This window comes from Diplotaxodon limnothrissa, linkage group LG9, assembly GCF_057381915.1.
Source record: "Diplotaxodon limnothrissa isolate DT_005_m linkage group LG9, D_limnothrissa_male_GT1.1, whole genome shotgun sequence".
NCBI classification, from domain to species: Eukaryota; Metazoa; Chordata; class Actinopteri; order Cichliformes; family Cichlidae; genus Diplotaxodon; species Diplotaxodon limnothrissa.
The window spans coordinates 10,037,104-10,049,678 of record NC_140604.1 but is presented as its reverse complement, the minus strand read 5'-3'; the positions used below and the strand labels follow the sequence as shown (position 1 = coordinate 10,049,678).

Here is a 12,575-nt window from a genome sequence, read left to right as displayed (position 1 = left end):
CTGTTTAGGGTCTACCTCGCCTCTTGCATGACGTCAGTTGGGTTTGATTCTGGCCCCACCGCAACCCTGCTCGGATAAGACGTCAAAAACATGGATGGAAAAAGATGAATAAAGAACATCAGCAGATATATAGATCAGAATTTTTTGCTCTCCTAAAATGGGTTTCAGCCCCATCGGTCTAATTTGTTTTCCCCTGAAGCATCTCTGCAACGGATTTGGCGAATCAAACATGTATTCCACAGAGAGAGACAGAGAGAGCGAGAGGAAAAGAAAACCTGAAAGAGAAACAAGAGCAACAGAGGAAGGGATGAGAGTGTAAAGATAGATGCTATCCGACGGAGATATCATAGAATCCACTGATTACACTGCAGTAAATAATAAACAGCGATCGCATCCTGATTGATGTACATCTGTTGTTGCACTGAATATTTGCCCAGCAAGCATCCGATAGAGTTGCAGACTGTGTTGTGTGACTGTTTAGCCTATATGGAATAATGATGATGACTATTTAGACTTTTAATAAAGCATTCATATTTAACTTTTACCTAATCTATGTCTCTTGATCGTGTTCTGAGAATAAATCAATAAACAGTACTATGAACAGTAGGCATGGGGCTCAGGTGAATGAGAGAATGAAGAGAACACGAGGAGTGCGACACACACACATGAGACACCAAACAAGCAACTGGCGAGATGAAGAAGAGGAGAGGATCAGGTAGGTGCAAAGTTATCACAGTTTATCCCAGCTCCAGTGTGTCACAGTTCAATAGCAGGTATGAGACCAGGTGGAACAAAGCATGGATGGCATACAATCCAGCATATGGCAGGTTCATCAACATCGAGCTTCTCACTTTTCTAGTTGTTTTACACTGGCTGTAAGTGTTTCTGGTTTGAAGATGAGGGACCCAGCCTACATAACCAGTACCTTTTGATAGATCACAGTGTTTCACTTTATATTCCTTTAACTTTAAAATGGGGCAATCTGCACAGAAACAACACAACCACACTGTATAAGTGAGTCTAAAAAGGAAGACAGCGTTTTTTTCCACTACTGTTATTTTAGTAAATATTTTTTCTGGTATAGTTTTAAAAAATCTTATTTCTAATCATATTACATAAATGATTACAGATTAAGCAATTTATTACTTTACCTCACCTAGATCAGCGGTCCCCAACCTCCGGGCCATGGACTGGTACCGGTCCGTGAGTCGTTTGGTACCAGGCTGCTAGAGTTGAGGCTCAGGTATGAAATTTATGGTTTTCAGGGTTTTTATTGCTATTTTTTAAAAATAATTTTTATTGTTATCTCGGTTTCCCTGGGTCTTTTCCTCTGTGTTATTTTGTTGTATTTATCCACGACACCTTAAAAGCTGGTCCGTGAAAATATTGTTGGACATAAACCGACCCAACCAAAAAAGGTTGGGGACCGCTGATGCACGACTATTTGAACATGCCATGGTTTTAAAAAGAGACAAATAAGTACAGGACTAAAAGATTTTTAATAAATGAACTGTTTCTTTTCATCATTAATTCGAGAAAAAGACTGGAAAAGCAGCTGTACGATAAAGGCGTTTTTTACTGGTTTTACTGCTGCTTTCAGTGACTTACAGAGTATACCTTATGTCTATTATGTCTAAATATAGAATGGTGGGTATGTAGGTCCATGTGGGCCAACATTTGAGGCACTCTTAACCCGCAGATATCCTCTCTTTTTGTCCTTTACGCAAGGCAACATTTGTAGCCTGAGGTGCCACACACCCTTCACCAACAGCTCCGGCCCCAAAGCGCCACTGTCAGTGAGGTAGCGGAGGGGGTGGGGATGAAATTCTCCATCACGCCAAAGCCCATCCAAGCAGACCAATGCCAAAGCGCCGTGTGTGTACAAACAATTCAACTGAATCTGACTGGATGTATACTCAGGCCTTATCTGGGCAAAGCCAAATACTCTCTGAGCTATCAAAGGTAATGGATGAGTGATTGGAACTCTAAGTTTTTCGGGCAAATGCAAACACATCTATTACGCTCCACCACTTCAAGCTGTACAAATCAAAATCGGGGCAGCAAGAAGGAAAAATAAACTACACAGCATGTGACTGTTAGGAAACTTGGAAAAAACATAATTTTGCATATCGCACCGATCAGCCTGCAGGTCTAAAACTCTAACTCGGCCAACCCTGCGGCGATGCAACATCAGACACACTTAATGCAGGGAAAGATTTTTTTCTAAATACCTTTTAAAGGATTTGCAAGATAAGCCTGTCGGTCTCTCCTAGAAGGGGCCCCTAAAGGATCCTGGAATCGATGGATGGGAGAGGGATTTACTGTAGGGCAAAGAGGGGGAAAAATGTTATTTAATGCTTGCATGTGAGCAGAATAATGAAGCGGCGAGGATATTCGCATATGCGCTCATCATTATCAGTGCTCCTAATCTGCCATTAAGCAATTCCATCAGCTACAGGGATCTAATATTCACTGCAAAAAGAGCGTATTTATCATTTACTATGAATCAACTGCTATCAGATGTATTTACATAGTGAGGAAGGAGTGTAAAAACACTCTTGACCCCTCATGCAGAGAGAAGTAAAAAATATCAGTGGTAGAAAATATTCTGTACACAGGCAGTGACTGAGCTAATCATTCAGGCCTCGCTACTACAGCATTTCCCATAATGCTTACCACTTATCATATAATGCACTAATCCAATAAGGATGTATGGCATCATCCTCGGGTTATTACAAAAACAGATAACGGAACAAAAAAACCAACCATGATCGTATTAAAGGGATCACACTGTTTAAGTTTAAAAATGCTCATCCAGATTAGCAGCTTACTACATCCAAGGTCCAGGCTAAAACTGCACTTTGTCTTAAGTTATCATCTTGGACTAGTTTTAAATGAATTACAGACTGTTTGCAGTTCTGCGCTATCGGCCACATTCATCATCCAAGATGGCGTCAGCTACCTTTAAATCCTGCAGTGTATAAATAATAAAGCTCGAGCGTAACCGTGCGTTAAAGTAAAGTAGTTTGCTTCTACACAGCTATAAATTCCAACAGTCTCCTGTTTCAGCTAGCATGGCCAAAACTACTGACCACCTATTAGCTTTAGATTCAGTGTTTTAGCACAACACTGTGTACAAGGTCAGCAAGTGCGTTTTTGACATCTTTCTTACAGCCCTTCATTCTTTGCACCCATTAACATTAAAACCTGACAGTCTGTAACATTTTTTCAGCAACATCATGAAGTTAATGCTAGTTAGCTTAGCTAGCTACAGCAAAACTGATAAATACAAACTAGAATCAAGAAGCTAGCTTTGTTTATTGATATCTAAAATCAGCAGTTTCAAGTGGTAAATCATACAGTGGTCAAGAGCAGAAGAACTGGAAAATATTTCATGCTAGCTCTCTAAGAAAATTCAGACTTTGCCTTCCCAAGCTGCTAACACCCACAACAAAAACCTACAAATGATGAAAAGCAGTGATTGTAGTCACCACCTCAGCCCAAATTGGTGAAGCAAGGTTAGGACAAGTTTCTTAGAGAACAGGCCGTGCAACAACATCTCTCCGCACACTGAGAACTCTTTTGGAGGTTGTTAAAAGGTGTAGCTTTCTCTCCGACCTCCGGAGAGAGCCCTCAGGAGAGGTTCTCTTGTAAAACGCTCCATCTTATTAATGGAAATAAATGCCGTTAGTGCCCCACCCCTCTTCCCCCACCCCCCCACCACTCCAGCAGTAAGACGTGTCTATTCTTGGCTAAAGTCTCCTTCATTAACGTTATCTCAAATAGGCACCGAGTCTGATGGCTAGAGGAGGGACGGCAAGCGGCTAAGCTGCTTCATCCAATTTCATTATTCCATATGAGGCGGGGTATCAGTGTTAACTTTGCTATGTCAGCAAAGCACACGAGGCAGTTGTGCTGTTGTGTGGCTGAAGCATGACATAAGGCGAGAGGTGCCAGCAGCGCACGCTTTGCCAGCTGATCAGATGCTGACAAAAGCCATTCACGTGTTTGTGAGTTTTAATTTCCAAATGCACTCGAATGGCGAGCGAACACATTTCAAGGCTGACTTGCTGTATTTTGGACCGAGTTGGTAAAACAGCACAAAGCTTTTTTTGGAGCCCATATCCTAGCACCTTCTTCAGCTATTTTCTGCTTATGAAATATTTCCCTTTTCATAGCAGCAGCTACCGTGCTGTGAATACGCACATGAAGCTGGAGGACAACAATAACAGTGTGTGTGCTTCAGGGAAGAGGGAGAGAGAGAGGGAGACAGAAACTGAAAGGAAAAGACATGAAAGAAAGGAAGAAAGGGAAAGGAGGGATGAAGAAAGCGTGAAACTGTGGACCGTCAAATGATCTGGCCTCTCTCCAGGCATGATGACTCAGGGATGATGGCACAGTTAGAGCTAATTAGGATCATAAACTGGAGAAATGTTTTGCCACCATGATGTGTGGGGTGCTTCCACACTATTGGCAGGACTTCGCATTAGATGTGAGAGCTAGTCTTGATGGCATGATAAAATAATAATAACAGCGATGATAAGACACAAAAAATCCACTGCCATGAATTAAAAACTTGAAATTTTTAGGTGAGCGAATCTAGTTCAGAATTACCAGACTCAGTTTAGTGAAATGTAACCACACTACAGCTCTGTTTCTGTTTGACTTTGGCAGTCACAATGTAAGAACAAGCATGAAAAGTGCATTTTGGTTGACATTTGGAGTAAATCGAGTGCGTAATTTTGCTATTAGAAATGCAATTTCTTTGCATTTTACAGCTCTGTCTTCACACTAAAACCCTTCTATACAGTCCAGCTGCCACAATCCAGATAAGATGAGAGGAGGTGATAAAAACAGCTTTCCATATAACTGTGAAGGTTGTTAGAGATACCAGCTGCATGAAGAATACACCTCATCTACATGTTGTATTGGATGAAAAAGCTAATGTTAGTTACTGTTCCTCTAAAACCTTAAGTAGGAAAGATGAGATAGTATTCTTTATCTTAAATATCAATGCAACAAAAATGCTAAATATTTTTTAAAAACCAAATTATTACCATGTAAACAAGCTGAAAATTAAATATATTTATATATATGTGGTTTTGGTTCATGATATAAATGAAACTGGTATCAGGATGATTTCAAAGGTAGGAAGGTCAATAAAATTTCCCCCTTTTTCATTTTTCTTTTTTTTTTGTCTTGTTCTCAGCTGCAAACTCTACAAGGTCCATCTGAAGACAGAAAAATAAGACCTGCCGTCATGTTAACAGCAAAGAAACGGAAACTGCCTGAAAGCAGAGACGGAAAACAAACGATCAAATGTTTAAAACTGTGACCCTTTTTTCATTCTGCATTATTGTACGATCTAAATGCCTTCGGTTTTTGGATTTCTGGTTAGGAAAAACAAGATGCTTAACAATATCGCGCTGTGCCTTGGGAAACCATGGCAGCGTTTTGTCTTTAGTTTGCAGCCAAAATGAATATTGACTCAACAAAAACATAAAAAAAAACATTCAAAGCACACATACACACACACAGTGGAAAAAAAAGATGTCTGAATTGTTCCTTTAAATTGTAATCCCTACTCTTACTGGATAAACAAATCACCAGCTTGTTGCTCCCAAAGCATCGCACATGTTCCCTTGTTAAAAGCTCTCTCATCGATCTAACGTGCATCTCAAAACATACACAATAGTTACACTATTGCTCGGCTGTTGCTCACATCTGGCATCAGCCCAACAGCAGCAGCAGCAACAACAACAACAAAAACTTGCTTGACAGTTGCTACGAGACATCCAAACTCTCTTTTACACAACAGGCTCTCTCATGTTGCGTTGTTTTGTGGACTGCAGACGCACACACACTGACGGGAAGCGATAATGCCGCCGAGTTGCCGTGCCACATCTGTGTTTATGAAGACTGACAGCTCCCCGCGAACGGCGACATGTACCGGGCACACAGGCGACAAGAACACACACACACGCATGCACGCAAACAAATTAACACACACAGAGGCATCACTCTGGAGCGCAATTTCCATCAGAGCGGCACACGCGCATTAGTGGCATGCAGTGTAACCAGCTCTCAAATGTCTCCACCAAAGTAGTCATTGTTGTGAAAGCTCTTGTGGACAGGCTGATGAAGCGTAACACATGACTAACTCAATTAAACTGTGTTTTTGTTGTCATAGCAACAAGTGCAACAAGGTATTTGCAATGAGTAATACCCTTATCTTTCCAACTGTGGGAGTCATCAAACAACAGGCTAATTAACTTAAGTGTCACCTTCTGCATTTTTTAAATCTGCATCTGTGCTTTTGGTACTTGTTCTGATTCATTCTCTCCGCAGCCTGACTGAGGCAGCTCTTGCACTCCGCGTGTTATTGAGACATTTCGCCATGAAATTTGTTTTCTGGCCCTGAACTTTAAGTACAATTTCTCACTGCCGAGCTCCAAAAAAGCCAAGAGGGACTATTACCAGATAATTACTAATTATGCTAATGTGCTAAAGTTGTGCTATTCCTTTTCCTTGGTCATTTTATCAGCTGTCCTCAAGAGACCACAATGAGTAGTAATAACCTTTTTTTTCCCCAGCCCCCTCCTCCGCCCACCAGCTAAACGCTCAGTCAGCTAGAGGACGCCGTGTCCTAAACCGCAGACTCCTCCGCCGCTACCCTTAATCAGGAAGTGCCTGTAAATTCGCAGAGCCATGCGTGCGCACACCGCAGAACACGGCGCCGCTTCCATCGGCACTGACCTTCATTAACCTCATAAATGCCAGCGGTGTTTCTGTTGCAGCTCTTAATGCAGTTATCAGCACAAACACAAACAAATGTGACAGAAGTGTTTCAGGAATAAAACTAGTGCTTTTCATCTGTGAAACAAACCTCTCTCTCTTTCACACACACACACACACACACACACACACACACACACACACACACACACACACACACACACGCACACACACACACACACTGTGTGACATTGGGCTATCCCAACATGGAAACCAAGCACCAATAACTGCATTCCTCAACCAGAAACCTTCCCACTCCTGATGACAATGACCCTACACCACGAAACTGGTGCAAGGTGTGCATTGGCTCAGGTCCTCTCTGTGTTACCGCAGAGTGAGTTTATTTATCAGTGGATTCTGCATGTGAATGTAGGCCAATGCAGAGACCATACTGCAACTGTTACAATGCATGTGTGCATGACGGGGACAGTTACGCTAACATTAAACAATGATCTGAATGAATGCTGATTAAAACACTGTCATCGTCCTTAAAGGTCTCTCACACATCACTGCAGACTCGGCATGCTTGGACCACTTTCACTATTCCAACTTAAATGTAATCATTTTTTTTAGCCAGATTTACTATTGAGCATTACGACTGTTTTTTCTTTTTCTTCTATTATTACTCACATTGAGCTTTTTTATTTTTTATTCTCAAAGACAGCATGAGCATCCTGGATTCTATTTAAAAGGAACCTTCGATTTATATATACTTGCTTTTTCTATAATTTATATGCTGCTTAAAAAAGAAAAAACTTGCAGTTTTGTTATGGGTGGGGGTGGAAGGGGTGGGGCTTATTTGACAGATGTTGGTAGGGAGGCAAACAGCAAATGACAGGAGAAAAATGGACATGACATTCAACACGTGTCCGTGCAGCTGGAATTAGCGGCAAGATGTAAACAACGCATAAAAAATGAAGAGTTGCAAACAGAGTCTCCAAAGTATATGAAGTTCAAAGCCAAATCTGGAAGATTTGCAAGGTGTACGAGGTTTAGCATGAACACAAGTCAACAAAAAAGCTCCAAGTGATCAGTCATAAGCAGTAAAGACCTTAAAGGACAGTGCAGCAAATAACAGCTACGAAGAATCGTGTTTCCTACAAAGCAATAAAGGCAAAACAGGTAAAGGTACTATATCTAAGACAAACAACACTGACAGACAGTGGGCTAGTGTGGTTACGTAATTCAATTAAAGCAAAGGCTGTTTTGTGTGCATTTTGTATACCGTCTATGAATCTTCAAATACTGCTAACGCTTCTATCACAACTGTGAAAACACAGCTTGTTCTCTCCGACAGGCTGCAACACATCTTCTTTAATCTCAGAGCTATTTTGGTCATTCCGAAATACATTCCAATACAAGAATGTTTGGTTTTCTTCCAGTAGCATCAGTGACTAGCACTAGCAGACAGTAATATTACTGGTCTGCACAGATACCTGGCTGATTAAACCAGTGCAGATGCAAAGTTCTTCAAATTTGTGAAATCGTAAAGGACAGTCTGCTCTGAGTCTGTGCCCCCTCTTCTTGACCTCTGCCCCTCAACTCAGCGGCGCCTCTATCACCACCGTTAGCGCTGAGAGGGAAGCGGGATGATACGGTACAGCCAGGAATTCCACTCACTCTTCCCTCCCTCTGCTTGGTGAGATGTCAGATAGTCACAGAGGATCACTGGGTGGGTGGGAGAGTGGGGGGAGAGGGTGTTTTATGTTGATTGACCCAGCCGCCGAGCTAATGTTTACTTGCGCCTCTCCAGAACGGAGATGTTCAAATGCGTGTAAACCCTCGCATCCCTCCACCTCAACTTTCACCGCCGCCACGGCAGCCCACACTCGACCCGTCTGTCGCCGTCGCCAGCTCACCAGGAAGCAGAGCGTAAGCAGTAATTGCTATATAAATTATGTTACACTCTGTGTTTTTCACATTTCCCCCCTCGGCGCTCTTGATCATACGCTGATATACTGTACTGAGAGTGCAGGGTGATAAGTGTGGCTGTAAAAAAAAATAATGTTGGCCAATAAATCTCGGCGGTGCTTATTTTTGTCTGTAAGAAAGGCACACTGTGGATAAAAGAGCAAGAATATGCTGCACATATGCCGCGGTTTAACAAGGTCACGTCGTACAGATGACTGACAGGCGGGAATCTACAGGCAGATTTGTCAAAAATCAGGGGAGTGCATCATTCACCCAGATGTGCACGACTGTATTTGTGCAACTGACGTCCCTTTAGGGACACAGAGCTCACGGCTGTGACTAATTAAGAGGCAGATCCTCTGTGTGTCCACGAGTCCATCTGAGGGGGATAACTCTGCTCACACTGTGCTTAAAGAACAGCAAAAAAAACAAAAAAAAACAGCGAGTGAGGTGTACATCTGCACAACACCGAGCTGACAGGAGTGCTGGAACCAGAACAATCTGAGGAGGCGGCGGCTGTCAAACAGCAGCTGAAAAAGCAGCTGATGGATTCAGTAAGGTGTGTGATTTTTAGGAAATCTGAGCAGGAGCAGTGAGGGCCGCCTGCTAAAAAGATGTTAGCAAATACATCCCCAGGCTGTAATCTTCACTCTTTACTTATTTATCCTGCCCATCCAAAAGAAATGAGCAAACACACCCAAAAAAGAAAAACAAAAAAAGGAGTCTGATGGAAAAAGAAATTAATCGAAGTTGCTGAATCTGCTTAGAACCTTTTGAATACACACGCAGGTTTTAGTCCATCTACAAATAATCTGCAGCCTTTTCAAGGGATTAAGCCACAAATGCAACCAAATAATCCCTCAGTGATTTATTGATTTATTGATTTATTTTCCTTAAAGTCTATACACATAATTGTGTGGAAATCTCGAGATGATGCTCGGCTGGCATTTGAGATGAAAGATGACGATGATCGGTTAAAAAAAAATGGAAGCTGGAACCCTTCAGTCTGACACTGGGCTTTTATTTTGACAGTTTTATGAAACGTTTAAATTTGAATACAAGCGTCAAGACAGGAAGAGCAGAAGAGTCAGCGGCCATCAGCGCGTCCCGAAGCCACAGTTCATTTACAGCCGGCCCCTGAACTGGCCCCTAATGTCCCGTGTTATCAGAATGAATCAGCAGAGCTGATAAATTAGCTGCTCGGAAATACACGCAGCGAGGGCCTGTCAGCTAATGTGCGCGCGCGCTTGTGTGATACTCATATGCAATGCTTAATGTTGTGGAACCAATTCTGTCGTTTTCCATTATGTAAATACATTTGCCTCAGCACTATATTTTATGTATTGTCTCCCTTGTCTCAATTACTTGGGCTATTAAAAATCAAGAGGTTATGGAAATGAGATGCAGTTGTCTGTTTTGTAGTTTGATGACAAGTGCAAAGTGTTTATGAAAGCTCGTTATGCATTCAATTGCAGTCGGATACGTCAACACGCTCCGAGCGTTCATCCATATTCCACAATGCAATGGGGTGGCACGTCAGTGTCTTCAAGCATAAACAACACAAACGGTCGTGTTATCATCTGTTATGCGTATAAATAAATAAAAATAAATATTGCTTAAATCTTCCTCCTCCTTTTTTATGGAGATGGCAGAAAAAGAGGAGGTGAACAAAAAGCAAAGAGTTTGAGGCCTGTGCCAGAGCAAACAAGTGCTCGGTGATTCAGTTCAGTATTAATTAGCCAAATAAGAATACCTGAGGAAATAACCGGCGAGGTTTTTATTTTTCTTCTTCTAAAGAATCAAAGCATTCCCTGACATATCAATAATAGCTCCTTTCTTGATCTTTCAAAATGTCACTTTGCAGCTCTTTTCCCTCTGTGAAGTGCAGCACGAAGGAAGTTGGGATAAAATTACTCAGCAATCACGGATTAATTTTAGCAGCGAGCAATGCTGCGTTTTCACTTGTGACCACTTTTCTTGTTTTTTTCTTTTTTTTAAAAAGCAGGAATGCAAAGTCTCAAAGTGAGAGGTGCTGAGGTGGAAATGTTTCATCAGCCAGAGTGCTGTGAATTGTATTATTTTTATTTATTTAATTTTTTTGCATCATATACATAATATTTCACAAAGGTAAGAGTGTCACTGGCAGAGAGGATGCAGGGCATTTAAAACACACAAGGGATTTGTTTACCATGAACCCCCGTCAGCATCCATTACAGCATGGCTGCAGGGACAGGCGCTGAGCCTTAGGAAAAAAAATCCTCACTGTTATTATGTTTCAGTCACTGGAAATCAGCATGCTTTTCTGTTTTCATTACACATATAATTGGCTGTTTTACAGTTTGTCTCCAATTGTTAATCCACTGATTTCTTCATTAGAAGCTCCATAAAAGGAGGCTGGAAGCTTAGAATTAGAAACAGGCACAAATAAAAAATATCAAGACAAAAAAAACAAAGAAATATTATTTTGAAGGGCCAGATAAAATAATTGTAGGTCCCTGCTCCTTTTGTCTCCCTGTTGCAGGCCCATAACTGAGTCCTAAACTTGAGGCTTCTCTGTGTAGCAGTACAGCAGTGCAGTTTTAGCCTCTAATGGGTGAAAATTCTGTTTAGATGAGACAACAGGGGAAAAAAAGGAAAAGGACAAAAAAAATGTGAATTATTAGGATTTTTCAGTGTTTTCCAGCGTGGAGGAGGATGCTCTTTAATTATGCTACATTTTGAATATTTAAACTTACTGACAAGAACTGATGTGGCAATCTAACTGAAATTATGGAAGAAATCAGTGAGGACAGGATTCATGTGTATGCGCTGCTTAAAAAAACAAACAAATGAAGAAATCAGTGTTAAATATTGACAGCAGCCGTTCTGTCTACCGGAGAGCACGTTTAAAGCTCCATAAGAGCGAAATAATACTTTCATTCTCCGCTGTCCCGTTAGGTATAAGACACAACGAAGGCTCTGCGAGGACGACGCACGCAGCGGCAACTAAACTTTACACGAGAAAGGCGATTTAAAGCCGCCGTCTCCTCCTAAACAGAGATCACGTTTTTTTTTCTTCAGTCACATTTCAAATATGCACTATTATCCAAAGCCGCCGTTATCGGAGCAGGAGCAGCAGCGAGGTGCAGGCTCCACCGGGCTGCCGCCTGTGCGCTCCGATGCTCCGCCAAGGTGCGCACGACCTCTGGAGAGAAAGCCAAAAAAAGAAGAAAAAAGAAAAAAGGAAACAAGTGGTCTAAAGTTTCTTTTCCGTTCTTTCTGTTTGCTTTTACCTTTTCTCTTGGATCGCCTCCTCCTCCTCCTTCTCAGCTTGCATTTCACCTGGCCGCCCTGAGCCCCCGACGCGCGGCTGTTGTTTCCAAGTACGGATGCCATCAGCGCAGACCTTTGGAGCGAGGCGCAGGGATAACTTGAACTCGGCGGCTCGATTCTCCTTTGTACTTGTCTGGCGTCAGCCTCCGTTGCTCTCTGATTGCGCTGCGTCCTCGGCTTTGACGAACACTCGGACTATATTTTCGGCTCTTCTTCTTTTTTATCCCTTCAAACCAGGGAGAGGAGCTTCGCGTCTCGCTGTTCCTGTATCACCTCAGAAACTCCAGCTCGCCTCCAGCTCATAGAGAGACTGTGTTCGCAGCGCAGCGTGGCAGCTCTCAGCAGCACTGATCCCGGCTGCTTCGCTCCTCTCAGCCAGTTTTTGCCGCGCCTCTGCAGAAATTTTGGCATCAGCCACTTTGAATTCAATCATGCAGGACGCCTATCTATTTGCTGCCGAGTTTTCTAATTAGGGTCCAATCCTGGCTGTCTGGGAGGTGTGACATCACCAGCGACACCCACCAGCTCACACCCCTTCTTCACCCAGTGCTGTTTTA

General features: G+C 42.3%; 1 protein-coding gene across 2 annotated transcripts in view; it reads right to left on the bottom strand.

The window, feature by feature from the left end:
* adarb2 (adenosine deaminase RNA specific B2 (inactive)) overlaps positions 1 to 12,081 on the bottom strand; it is a 240,458-nt gene extending 228,377 nt beyond the window's left edge. Inside the window, exons 1-2 of one of the 2 annotated variants that reach the window (XM_085362625.1) lie at positions 11,979 to 12,081; positions 2,232 to 2,321 (exon numbers count right to left, since the gene is read on the bottom strand). In XM_085362625.1, coding sequence (XP_085218751.1) covers positions 2,232 to 2,321; positions 11,979 to 12,081 — 193 coding nt within the window. The remainder of the gene's footprint in view (positions 1 to 2,231; positions 2,322 to 11,978) is intronic. The other variant, XM_085362626.1, reaches the window with a different exon arrangement.
* Between the last annotated feature and the right edge of the window lie 494 nt (positions 12,082 to 12,575).